The following is a 14382-nucleotide window of genomic DNA, read 5'->3' on the forward strand; positions in this document are numbered from 1 at the left end:
CTGATATACCAGTATATTTTGCATGTATGAACTTACAGATTCATGTCAGTGTAAATGCAAAGTCCATATACAAGTTCATTGTGACAGCCAGAGTAGTTTTTATTTGTGATATTTTTGTTTGTGGTGTAATAAAAGCCAAATAGCTTAGATGTGAGTACCCTTTGTGAATTGTGTAGGTTTGAATTGCCATTACATGCAGGCCTTCTCTGCAGTGTTGCTGCAACTCAACCCAGCAGGGATCAATAGGGAATGAGGCTAGTGAGCCATTTCCCCAGCGGTCTACATGGGTCAGTCAATATGTTGCTCTCTTCTTTTGACATTGAATTGATTGTGAGGCTGCTGTTCGTAAAACTGTTTAGGAGCAGTCAAAAAGAGCGAAAAAAGGAAAAAAGGAAAAGCATTTAACGCTATAAATCAGTCTTTGTCAGTCAGGTTTGTCCCATGAGCATCATAATGTGGTTTCTGAGTACTTTTAGTAGCTGAATGAAAAGCTTCAGGTATGAGAAATGTTGTCTGTAATTTTAATATGTGGGCAGGACTTTTAGACGCATTATATGTCTGGCATCAGTATATAGAACCATCATAAAATACACACCACCCACTCAATATAGCCTTTACTCTGTAAAAACACCTGACAGACATCATTTTTCTTCCATCACAGTTCCCAGAATGTGGCTTCTATGGGATGTATGACAAGATTCTTCTTTTCCGTCATGATCCGAACTCGGAGAACATCCTACAGTTGGTGAGGTGCGCGGCTGAAATTATGGAAGGGGACCTAGTGGAAGTCGTCCTGTCAGGTAAGTGGCACGTTCAATAGTTCTTGCTCAGCATGTAGTCATGCCCCTAGGCGCAGATGTACATCCATCATCTTCTCATTTGTGGCATGACACATTGTTTTATAGATCAGTTAGACAAGACACTGTGACTTTGCTGCAATACCCGCCAAAGTTTCTGCAGTCTGCCACACACCCGAGTGCGATTCCTGTGCCATTTCTGACTGTTTTTCTGACTGTCTCTTAGTCCCTCCATTTCCCACTCTGGAAAAGTTGATGCGCATCCAAGTTTTGATGCTGCACCCGGTGTGAAAACCGGAGTTGCTTTGCTGAGGAAGCGATGGAGGTATCGCATTTGACACTGCTAAAGTGTTTCTACAAACGCTTGGCAGGCCTTCCCCTCCCTTCCTCCCCCTCTCCTCCCTGTGCTATGTCAGGTAATTGAGTGAAGTCTATTCTGACGAGATAAAGCGGGGACTGACACCTCCTCTACCCCCCAGCCTCTCTACCAGGTCTGGTGTGTTTCTCTGTACATGCGCGTGTCTGTGACAGGATGAATCAGGTGATTAACACACCCAGATGCACACATTCGAGCCTTTGGGAGCCTGGAGTAACACTTCTCAATGACACACTTGACAGCTGCTTTCACTGTAAAGTAACACAGAAGAGTTTTACAACTGTCACAAAAGTAAGGTCAACGGTTATTAATTATGACACCCCCTGAGAGACCCCGTGTGACTGTCACGTCACTTTTCGCGAAGGGTATAATTTCACAGTTTACTGACGCAAAAGTAAATCAATGGTCCAGCTCGTAGTTTTCCTTTACTAATTAAGTAAACGTATTATTTTACAGCACTTTTAAAGCCTAAATTAATTCTTCGATAGCATTAAATCTGGTTTTGCTCACCATATGGTTTTCAAAGCAAAAGTTGTATGCTTTGTAATTGGCCTGAATCTGAAAAAAGGCGCAACGAGCGGGCCAATAAATGCTGATCTCTCGGATTATCACTTTGACAGTATCTCCTGCAGCAATTAAAAAGAGCAGCATTTCATGAAAATATGACCTACGCTTTCTCTGCTGGGTCTCTACCCAGTCTGTTGCGGTCCTTAAAGTCTGCTTGAAGTCTATTTTCTGCTGGATAAATTTAGAGTAACCATGGGTTGGCTTCACTGAAGCGCGCTGACAGGATGTTTGGCTGTGCCTAGATCAACATAATTGCAACCGAGAAAATGCATGAAGATACAAGCGCCATACAGAACATGTGGGATTAATAACCAGACGTGAATATTGATTAAGAGGTATGCATAAACTTTAGTGATTTGCCTTTACTGTCTCGCAGGCCAGAGTGTGTCGGGCCAGAAAACTTCTAATTTCCACTGGCAGCAAAGAAAAAAAATGACGGGAGAAACAAGTATTTGCATTAAGTCAACTCAGGATGCCTTTTCAGCATCATACTCATTTCCCTGAAGCATTTAATGACAGTTTACAGGTAGTTCAACTTGCAAACATATCTTGGCCTTTAAACAAAAGGCAAAACAATAATTTGAATGAATTGAGGTAATTTAGCTGCAGAATGGCTAATCAGAATGTATTGAGCGTACTAGGGGAAGCCATGTTGGAGAGGAGGCAACATGCGCGTGTTGAGGCAGGCAGTTCTCCCGCTGCGCTCGCCACTCAGCCGCTATTGGTCCTGTCAACATGCAGCCAACAAGAGCCAATCAAAACACTCCAACCACCCCAAAAGCTTCCCTTTCATAGTACAATTTGCAAATATAAATAAAGCTGGGTTTGTTTGGAAGAGTTTGGATAGCAATTAAAATTCGTCATATCTCTGGATTTCGTTCTGTTTTGTAAGATTTTGCTGTGCTGCATGGAGTATTATTTTTTAGAGGCATGAAATATATGGTACAGAGATGTCATGCAGCTCTTAATCGGCTTCTTTGTTGTATTTTAAGGCTCTCGAACACTCACAATGAGTCCTTAATTAATTAGTGCTTGACCACAGGCCCCTCTAAAGGGACCACCATCTCTAGCCCATTAACCCTGACAAACACACAGTCTGCCCATCTGATTAGAATTAGGCAAGGCCAGAGAGCCTGCTGCCCAGGCCTTGTGGCAGTTCTGTGGAGACGGGAAAGGCGTGCCAGACTGGCCATTGATAGATTGGATTTGGCCCACCCTCTCAGCCGTCTGTACCCCAAAGATACACAAGCCTTGTGGGAGCTCGAAAGAGGACGGTTCATAAAAGAAAGATATAACTCCCTTTGCAACATTTGTTTGCCTTTTTAATCATGACATGTTTACTCAGTGCTGCTGGGATTAAGAGCGAAGCAAATTCCCTCATGAAGTCGAAAGTCCAAATAATGCAAACAAAAAATGTGGTTATTTATGTGAGTTGTTATGGGAAAACAACTTTAATTATGATTTTAAGTTGTAAATTGGAAATTAAGTGCTTTGGATGATCCATGACTCACTTCACTTGAACAACCACAATTACGCCCAAATAACAGATGTTTCAGAGTTTAAGGTCTCTCATCAGGTGCTGCATATCCTTTTAATGAATTACCAAGGATTTACATTGATGTTTTTAGCAGATGCAGTTTTATCAAAGCACCTCCAAATAAAACGCACAGATCATGTTAATTGCAAGTATCAGGACAGTTAGCTGAGAATAAATGAAAAAGATCAAATCTGAGGTAATTTGATCAATGTTAATGTTGTCATTTTGAGGTATAATTGTGGTTGTTAAAGTGAAGTGAGTCATGGATCATCAAATGTTGCAGATTTACGCAGCTAATGAGAAACGATCACATGTTAAGAGACAAAAGACTCACGATTTTCAGTTTGGTTGAATGTCAAACAGTTATTCAGTAACTGTTAAAATAAGTGAAAAGATAGTATTTGGAGTAAAAGCCCACATGCTGTTGGGGGTAAAGTGACATGGTTATTTTGAATAACTATGTTACTTAAATGTGTCTCAAACCTCTCTTTCAAGCTTCTTTCAGCATTTCTTTTTACACAAATTATGTTATAATTATAATTAATTTTTAATATAATATTTACTCTACTATTATTGTGCTCTAGAGCACGACACAGGGGTCATTCTTTTTATTCAGTAAAAAATTATAATGCTAGTTTTGTAATTTAAGGACATATTTCTATGAAAGTGTACAGCACTGAAATACGCTGTGGTCAAGCTCAGACACATTATTAATTATAGCGTGATTATTTGCTTATTAGCTGGGTGCCATACAGGGTGGAAATTAGAGCCAAAATTAGAATTGAGAGTTAGCTTACATGAGGGTGTCAGCCTAATTTAATCTTTGGTTAATTTTATACAGTTTATTTAACTATCTTTTGATTTTGTGTAAGTTTATTAAAAAAAGGGAGGAATGTTTTAAAGTGCAGCAAACCAGCTAATACCACAAAACATCACAGACTTCATCAAATCCATTGTTACACAAGCTACAGAAATCTTGTGTTACACAAGCTCAAAAAAAAGGTATGAATACTGTATGTACCTTTAATGTACCAGTATTTAGGGGTAAATAAGGTACAAAGATGTACTTTTTAGCTTTGTATTTGTATACAAAACAACTTTGCACTTTTTTTCTGAGAGTATAATGTGCTGAAGTGCTGATTTCACTTTCTGGATGTGATTAAGGAACTGGATTTTTAAAGGTATGTTAGAAATTGCTAACAGGGAGTAAGAGTAGTGAAATTGGGGACACAGGAAAACATATGAAATGAATGCCAATGAAAACAAATTTCCCATGTATCATGATTTGTTATAAACATTTTGATCAGGGCCAGGAACATCTCTAAATAAATAAATCACAGTTTTTCATGCTGAAAGTTGAAAAATAACAACATCCATTACAAAACAAAAGTAGTGAATTATTTACAGTCACATACTGTACAATATTGATTTCTCTCAGCCAAATTTATTACAAATGTATTACAGCATATTATATGATGGGGACATGGAAATGTACTTGATCACAGATTGATGGACATAACACAGTGTTGCGCTGAGGAGAAAGACACTGTATTTGGTCTGCTGGAAGTTGCTTTGGAAATATACATTTCGCTTTTGTGTGTGTTGTTTCAAACTTTCAGCCTCAGCTACAGTGGAGGATTTTCAGATCAGACCTCATGCCCTGTTCGTTCACTCATATCGAGCTCCAGCGTTCTGCGATCACTGTGGAGAGATGCTGTGGGGTTTAGTGAGGCAGGGGCTTAAGTGTGAAGGTGAATGTCTAAACATTCCATTTCTGTCAGCAGTAGAAACAGAACACCATGTGATTGTCTTTTGTCACTTTCTTTGCGCTAGGCTGCGGGCTGAACTACCACAAACGGTGTGCCTTTAAAATCCCAAACAACTGCAGCGGCATCCGTAAACGACGACTATCTAACGTGTCCCTCACCGGCCCTGATGACAAAATGAGATCCAGACCATATTGCATCAAATGCTCCCTTCTTCCTCAGTTACAACATAGAATAAATGTTTGAATCTAAAATACAAATCATATGAATCTTACAAATACAACAGTTACATTGTCCTAATAATCAGTTCATAGATTTGGTCCCCGTTTGTTCACCCTATGCTAGTGCTGCATGCTTATCCTGTTTATTAACACTACTCATTCTCTGTCTGTCTGTCTCTCTCTACCTCTCCCCACACATCCCTTCATTCCTGCCCAGTCTCCTGTCAGTCCTAGCATGGAGGTAGGCACTAACTAATTCAGCTTTAACTAACCATCTTGTGATATTATGCGATATGACAAAATGTAAAAGGAAATGTGTTTGATCGTTTGTTTTGAAGCTTAATTTGATTACGCCAGATATAGAGTTCTTTTCATCAAGAGGTTAAGACATTTTAACCTGACACTAGAAATGTTGTGGTACACATGTAGAGTTTGTTTGAAGAAAGCTGTTAATCGGCTGTTGACGGTAGAATCAAACATCTGTTAACTGCTCTCTAATCTGTTCCCTACACCTAGACAGGTTACAGCAAATGAACTGCATCTGTACTTAAGCTGAACTGAGCTGTACGATGCCTTACTTTCCACGCGAATCTACTTAAGGCCTTTGGTGAAGTGTACAACATGGCAACAGGAAGCTATTGATCATTTTCCTTCTTTAGAGCACATTGAATAGTTGATTATGCACACCTGCGTGATGTCAGATCTATTCACTACAGGTGGTAAGACATCTGCAACTTTGCCAATCAGCAGCACATTAAAGATCAGCTTGATGAGAAAGTTGTTGTTCTGAGTTGATGCAAATTCATCAAAGCTCAGCATATACAACAATCTCCCTCAGCATGAACCTCATAGAGCCCTTGTGTTTTTTGTTCACCTAATCGAGGGCTGACTTCGCTCGGGTTAGTACCTGTGAGCTTGTGTGACAAATGAATACTTTTAATTTGCTTTTGATAATAGTTATTTAACATTTGCAAAATTTAATGACTGCCAAAAAAAGCACAGTCACAGGTTTCATCCAAAAACTTTTTAAAAATTCGAACAGCTTAGTTGTCACACACTTTACTCCAGTGAATATTTCTCAGGGTGGGTTTATTTTTGGAAGACCATTTCTGTATAAATACATACCTTAAAGTCTTGGCTAAAATCTATTGAACAATAAAACTTCTATTGCTCAGGAAAAAAATATATAGTTGGTTTTGTGTATATATACAGTATATATAGAGAGAGAGAGATAGATAGATAGATAGATAGCTAGATAGTTGTTTTGTGACAACATGCCCCAGTTGTCACACTATATGGGGGTAAGTTGTCACAATGGAACCTGCCATTAAACAACCTGTTTATTAAGCTTTTCAGCAAATACCTAAAAGGAAGTAAACGAAAATATAGAGCAATTGGTTTGACAAACAACATTGTAATTAATTACATTATCTAAATTATTCTCAGTGTGACAACTTGCCCCAATTTAACACACAACAGTTTACACTGACCTGACATGTATTAAAAATACCAAAGTATTGAAAACACAGTTAAACCTGTGACATAGCCCTTGTGTGTTGTGTTGATGTCCTATGCATCACGATACACTACATTATTTGTTTACAGCAAAAAACACCATCAGACTTCTTTCCTGGAAGAGGCCGTTCCAACTCTCAGTCCTATATTGGTCGGCCAATAGAGTTAGACAAGATCCTGCTGTCTAAAGTGAAGGTGCCACACACATTTGTCATTCATTCCTACACGCGCCCCACCGTTTGCCAGCACTGCAAGAAGCTCCTCAAGGGCCTGTTCCGTCAGGGACTACAGTGCAAAGGTACGAGCTTATCCTCAATATTTCAAGCCATGGTTGTAGAATGATCCTCTTGAAAATATTACGCTTTATTGTCATACAGTAATTGTTTTAGTATCTTATTGCTTCGCATAATAATGTGCCTTGTCTAAATCCCCTCTGATCCTGATGTTTCCGTGTAATTCTGATTCTCTGTAATAAAACTGCATTAACTCATCTAAGCCGCCATTGCAGAGTGATTACTAATTGCTGTGAATCATTTCTTTATCCAGAAACCATTGCAGTTTATTCACAATATCCATTTAAACTAATTACACAAATTACGATAAGTACACAAATGTGTTTAATATAATATTCGCTATAATTTCTCCAGCAGATATGATATTTTGTTATTATTATATGAATGATGGACTGTGTTAGACAGATAATGAGGCTCAGTAGGGCTGTGTTCAAAATGGAATACTAGCATACTGCACAGAATATATTGTATACTACTGCAATTTTATAAAAACATATGAAACAGTATAACTGTGCAAATATTGGCACATGTTCAGTGTTTAATTTAATGCATGCTGTAAATAAATAGGTTACTTTCCATTAATTTTTAATCCAGCTTTGTGTAAAAAAATTTCTTTGGCAATGTGGTTAAATAATCAGTTGCAATGAATATGTTAAAAATCTTGGTTGAAATAGACACTTTTCACAGACTGATGTCGCATTTCCACAGTTATTAACATCGTAAATCTAGCAGAGTTTTTTTTTTTTAATGTTTTAAAATATATTGCACATTTATAACACTATAATTTGTGTTATATTACCTTGTCAGTAAATTACAGAAAACTAGTTAATGCTGCTGCATGAGCATTTCTAATACAATCTCTTCATATTTTTTCCTATTTTGCAAGGTTGTAGTTGTAGTTTTGAAATTGTAGTTTCTGTTCATGTAGAAATGAACCTGCCTATGACTGCCTGCTTCTGAGAACCCTGGAAATTTGAAAAGGGTCCTTTGCTAGTTTAATGCAAATTAAATGCATTGCATTGTGGGAGACAGAACTTAGCACGGTGTGCTATGGTCTTGTAGCTTAAATGTAGTATTCCATGCATTAATGAAATCTGCTGCACAGTAGTACATAGTACACGCTATAAAAATAGTATGCATAGTATACTATTTTTTCAAAACATAGTCTATTCTTAGTCCATTAGGTGCCAATATGCAATGTATTGATGCTTGCTTTACAGATCCTTCGTTCTGATAACACCGCAACTATCAGTGTAACAGATCACAGAATTTGTTGATCCTTTTGTGTCATCTAGAATAGAGCACAAATATAAAGTGACACAACAGCTGCTTTTTATATACGATGTGTTTGTGTAAGAGAAATATATGCCATGTGCCAAGCAGTAAAGAGTGCAGTTGGCTGGGCTGTTCCAAACAGCTTTAATGTTCATGTGTTCAATGTGCGAGGTCTCAGCCTGTCAGCCACCAGCACAACAGGAACTCATATGTTTATGTGCCAGATTGGTAGTAAACTCTCTCCCTCACTCCTCCCTTTAACTCATTCTCCCTCTCTCTGTCATTCTTCTCTACTCTCTTTTCCCTCACACTGTCTCAGATTGCAAATTCAACTGCCATAAACGATGTGCACCTAAAGTGCCAAACAACTGCCTCGGAGAGGTGTCAAGAAACGGAGGCAAGTCTAACTTTAGTGTCTCCATGCGATTCAATGATCAACACTGCAATTTGACGACAAAAACAACATTTATTCGACTAAACATTAAGCGCCATGTGAACATCATTCTTCATTTGTAGCATAATGTGCTCAGATGAAAAAACGGGTGATGTTGTACGACTAAATCTGTTTATTTATATCACTTATAATAGTTAAGCTCAAATTGATATTCTCAATAATTTATTACTTGTTACAATACCAGAGCAATAAAAATTGAATTTCTTTCTGTACATTAACAGTAAGCATAAGATCTGATGCAAAGGCTAAAGAGCATAATGATATAACTGCTCTGTTACAATATTCCCTATTTATATTATAATATGATATTATTAACAGTACTTTTCTGAATGGAAATTTGAAACTGCTCATTTTCATGTTCTGCTTTCTATGGTTGGTGGTGTTAAACTGACAGCTTTTTTACACACATTATACATCACGTGACTTACTTTGTCTTGGTTTGCGGTCCTTTTCGCTCCAATCCTTTTCTTATCATGGCTCTTAGATCTGTTGAGTCCCGGTGCTGAATCAGATATGGTCATGGAGGAGGGTTGTGATGACCATGACGGGGACAGACATAGTCCACTTATCGATGACATGGAAGAGTCTCTGGTGGTAGACTCCGCTGCTCTTTTGGAAGCTGGACATGGTGAGCTTGGAGATTTCCAAGACCAAGACACAGATGAATCCAACAGAATCATCAGGTAGCTAGCTCCTCATCACCTCTAGAAGCACTATAAACAAAACCAACAATACAATTGGTTGACATTCATCCAAAAATATATTATCGCCCACTTGTCTCAGTCAGTGATCGCATAGAAAAACTACTGAATGCAAAATAAAGAAAAAAATCACTGCAAATAGTACTGTTCTACTACTAGTGTTCAAAAGTTTGGGGTCAGGAAGATTTTTTTTTTTTTTAATGTTTTTAAAAGAAGTCTCTTATTCTCACCAAGGCTGCATTTATTTGATGAAAATACAGTAAAAACTGTAATATTGTAAAATATTATTACTATTTAAAATGTATAAAAATGTGCGCTGGTTAATATTTCTGTGGAAACCTTTTTTTTCCAGGATTCTTTGATGAATATAAATTTCAAAAGCATTTATTTGAAATAGAAATATTTTAAAACATTTTAAATGTCTTTACTGTCACTTTTGATCAATTGACTCAATTACCAACGTTTTATCAATTTAATGCTTCCTTGCTATGTAAAAGTATTCATTTAAATAAAAACAATTTTCCTGACCCCAAACTTTTAAACGGGAGTGTTACTATTATAGTATAGGGGACATTATATAAAATAAAAAATACTTAATATTAAGGACAAATACATAAAATACACACCAAGACAGGAAAAATACAATTAAAAACTGAATTTACTATTAGTCTTGCTGTGTTCTAGGTAACAATTTGAGTTAAAACATGTTGTAGATGTTTGTCTGTTTGAGGTCAAGTACAAAATAAAAAAGGAACAAAACAGTATGAGTATTCTAATGCCATGAAATAGTTTTTGACCTGCAATTGACATGTTCTAGAAGGTTTTGACATGTCACCTTGTTTGTAAGCCCTTCCACCAGCAACAACATCCCACTTATGCGGGTGGTTCAGTCTGTCAAACACACCAAGAGGAAAAGCAGCAATGTTATGAAAGAAGGCTGGCTTGTGCATTTCACCAGTAAAGACACGTTGGTAAGTGCTCTGGGTTTCCATTATAAACCTTATGAATTAATAGGTGAATTACAAAGTGATCTTTTCTTACTGTACATGATAATTTCTTTTAACTGTTGTTGTTTTTTTTTCACTCTAGCGTAAGAGACATTACTGGCGACTTGACAGCAAGTGTATTACCCTGTTCCAGAATGACACTGGGAGCAAATACTATAAGGTAACTTAAATAAAAAAAAATAAAGTCTGATACTTGAAACGCACATTAACAAATTAATCTAGGAAGTATCTAGAGGGTTTTCATCATTTCCTTTGATAATGTTGATAGTTTGTCCTGATAGGTTTCATGGATCACTGCACACATCAGATCCACACGCATGTCTCTGCAATACCATTGAGGTTTCAGCTTTCAGATAAGACCTCTTAACCTTCTCCAACAGGAAATTCCTCTATCCGAGGTGCTGTCTCTGGAACCAGCGAAAACATTCAACCTTCTGCCTGAGGGTGCCAACCCACATTGCTTTGAGATTGCCACAGCATCTCTGGTGTACTATGTGGGAGAAAACCTGGCTCGAGCCGACGGGGGAATGCTGGGCTACGGAAGCAGCGTGCTTGTTAGCGGTGTGGGACAGGACGTGGCCCGCATGTGGGAGATGGCCATCCAGCATGCACTTATGCCTGTCATCGCCAAGGGCATATCTCACGGCAGCCATCACAGCTACCACAGTATGAACTTCATGGTGAAACATTTAGGGGCTCATGCAAAGACCCTTAGAATGTTTCTGGGGGGAAAACACAACAAATACAGGAATGCAGTGCAGTTGAAATGTTCCATTGTGTACAAATTTGTACTGCATTTGATAAATACCTTGTTGGTCATGATTCAAGTACGTTCTATGCGTATGCAGGTGTGTAGCATGAATTCAATTCGTACATACTATGTCCGGCATTGCCATGAGACATGCAATATCAACTGCACCGCAGTTCTTAGAAAGTGTCTACTTTACTTTGGCCATTTTATGCCTACTGTTTCATGTTGCATATTTTCATGTATTGCTTTTGGCATATTGTAGTAGGAAAGTATTTGGACACAGGCTTTTGTGAATGATATATGTGACCCTGGACCACAAAACCAGTCTTAAGTCGCTGGGGTATATTTGTAGCAATAGCCAAACACACTCTATGGGTCAAAATTATAGTTTATTTATTTTATGCCAAAAACCATTATGATATTAAGAAAGGATCATGTTCCATGAAATATTTTGTACATTTCCTACCGTAAATATATTAAAACTTAATTTTTGATTAGTAATATGCATTGCTAAGAACTTAATTTGGACAACTTTAAAGGCGATTTTCTCAATATTTTGATTTTTTTGCGCCCTCAGATTCCAGATTTTCAAATAGTTGTATCTCGGACAAATATTGTCCTATCATAACAAACCATACATCAATGGAAAGCTTATTTATTCAGCGTTCAGATGATGTATTTGAATTTTGAAAAATTGACCCTTATGACTGGTTTTGTGGTCCAGGGTCACATATATATATATCACATCCAGACATTTTGGAGAATACAATATTAATGGCAATTTATTATATTCAATAAGAAAATGAGCACCTTGAATGTCTTAATGTCGATGAATTTGACAAAAATATAATAATTTATAGGTATTTGCAAATATATATATATATATATGTGTGTGTGTTATTGTAGTATATATACATGTTATTGTAGTATTATATAATATGGCATTACATCATATTTTGAATTAGACTTTAAAAAATTAAAAATTAAAATTTTAATTAATTTCATTAATTTTTCAATATACTTTTGTCATTTTTATTATTTTAGATATAATTCTAGTTCTTTAACTTAAACATATTTTCAGTTATTTGCTAAGGCAGCATTTTTTTAAATCTAATACTTATATCTATATTATATTATATGTGGTATGTTTTATTTAACACTGGTGGGCCACCTCAGTGCAGTATTGTGCAGGTTAAATTGTTAATCTGGTTTTAAATTTTCTTTGAGATGATTTTGAGAAAATCTTGTAATGTGATATGTATTGTCACGTATTTCTTGTTCTGGTAAATTAAATTAGTAAAGGTGTAAATCTGAGGATATGGCATTCAATACAAAAGAGACATAATGAGTTTGTTCGTTTGTTTGTTTTTATACCTACAGAAGAGGTCTCCATTAGCATCTCTGTATCCAACTGCCAGATCCAGGAGAATGTGGTAAGCTTTTTCTTAAATTTGAGACACATATATCTCATATTCTTTCTGCATCGTGCTTTGTGTCCAAATACATGTGCAAGAGCTCAATGTTCCCGTCGGCTTGCCTATACCTGCAACCTTGAGTTCCAGTGTGATATAAACACAATGCCTCTACTGGAGATTATTTTGATTACCTGCTCGGCCATGAGGTTGCCATGGTTACTCGAGTCTTTCTGACAGTCCTAGTGAGATGTGGAAATAGCTCTTTAGGCTACTGGTCTGAATTCAGCCATTGTTACAGTACAAAATAAAGAAAGACTAGATCAGAAGAAATCTGATGTATCAAGCAGTGCTTCTGAGCTTTGGGAACAGCCTATTTTGGCACATACGCTTACATTTTGTTTCTGTTTTTCTTACAGGATATTAGCACAGTGTATCAGATTTTCCCTGATGAAGTACTTGGCTCTGGGCAATTTGGCATTGTCTATGGAGGTAATGTACCAGTCTATTTACAGGGAGTTCTCTGACATGAGCACCCGGTGAGGAAATGTTCTGGAATCTGTGTATTAAAAGAAAATAAAATGTGTATTTTACTGTATTTTAAATATTTACATTTACTATACTTAATATACTCAGTATTAAAATGTACTATAATTAATATTTTAATTAGTGCTGTCAAACGATTAATCGCGATTAATCACATCCAAAATAAAAGGTTTTGTTTACACAATATATGTGTGTGTACTGTGTATATTTATTATGTATATATAAAACCACACATACGTACGTATACAGTATATATTTTGAAAATATTTACCTGTATTTACATGTATATTTATATTCATATAATTTATATTATATATAAATATATTTAGTATATAAACATAACACATTTCTCTTAAATATATACGTGCATGTGTGTGTATTTATATTTACATAATAAATATACACAGTACACACACATATATTACATAAACAAACACTTTTATTTTGGACGCGATTAATCGCGATTAATTGTTTGACCACTAGTTTTAATATGTAAATAAAAATTTTTAAATATTTTGATATTTAAATATAGAGCTTTTTTTATTTATTTATTTTTTACAAATTGTATGTAGTAAAATGAGTGTGTAATGAGGGTAAACATTGTAATATTTACAGTAAATACACATTTAAATATAACCATACTTCACATACATTAATGAAAAAATGCACACCACAATATAGATCATCCTTTCTGATATAACGCAGGGAAACATAGGAAAACAGGCAGGGATGTTGCCATCAAGATCATAGATAAGCTGCGATTTCCCACCAAGCAGGAAAGTCAACTGCGTAATGAAGTTGCCATTCTCCAGGTAAAAACACAACTAAGACACACAATACAAAAACTGCAAAATTTAATGGACAAATATAGATTTTATTTATATATATATATATATATATATTAGGGGTGGAACGGTTCAACTTACTCACGGTTCAGTTTGTATCGCGGTTTTAGAGTCACGGTTTCGGTATGGTTCGGTAATTATCTAACTACAAGCAACAGCACAAATACATACAATAGAGTAAAGATACAAATAAAATAAACAGTGATTTTCATTTTTTTTAACATTAACATCATCTACCATTAGTTTTTAGGTACAGAAATTGAATAAAGTAATGAAATGTAAAACAGCATTGCACATTTGACTGTATAAATTAAAGATT

General features: G+C 36.3%; 1 protein-coding gene across 1 annotated transcript in view; it reads left to right on the forward strand.

The window, feature by feature from the left end:
* LOC107697654 (serine/threonine-protein kinase D1) overlaps nucleotides 1-14382 on the forward strand; it is a 45256-nt gene that overhangs the window by 22954 nt on the left and 7920 nt on the right. The window contains exons 2-14 of the mRNA XM_016498455.1: nucleotides 662-800; nucleotides 4897-5028; nucleotides 5111-5283; nucleotides 5389-5505; nucleotides 6870-7077; nucleotides 8667-8744; nucleotides 9286-9484; nucleotides 10350-10473; nucleotides 10592-10669; nucleotides 10890-11175; nucleotides 12641-12693; nucleotides 13092-13164; nucleotides 13924-14030. Of these exons, the coding sequence (XP_016353941.1) occupies nucleotides 662-800; nucleotides 4897-5028; nucleotides 5111-5283; nucleotides 5389-5505; nucleotides 6870-7077; nucleotides 8667-8744; nucleotides 9286-9484; nucleotides 10350-10473; nucleotides 10592-10669; nucleotides 10890-11175; nucleotides 12641-12693; nucleotides 13092-13164; nucleotides 13924-14030 (1767 nt within the window). The remainder of the gene's footprint in view (nucleotides 1-661; nucleotides 801-4896; nucleotides 5029-5110; nucleotides 5284-5388; nucleotides 5506-6869; nucleotides 7078-8666; nucleotides 8745-9285; nucleotides 9485-10349; nucleotides 10474-10591; nucleotides 10670-10889; nucleotides 11176-12640; nucleotides 12694-13091; nucleotides 13165-13923; nucleotides 14031-14382) is intronic.

Source organism: Sinocyclocheilus anshuiensis, unplaced genomic scaffold (assembly GCF_001515605.1).
Source record: "Sinocyclocheilus anshuiensis isolate Anshui unplaced genomic scaffold, SAMN03320099.WGS_v1.1 scaffold446, whole genome shotgun sequence".
NCBI lineage: Eukaryota > Metazoa > Chordata > Actinopteri > Cypriniformes > Cyprinidae > Sinocyclocheilus > Sinocyclocheilus anshuiensis.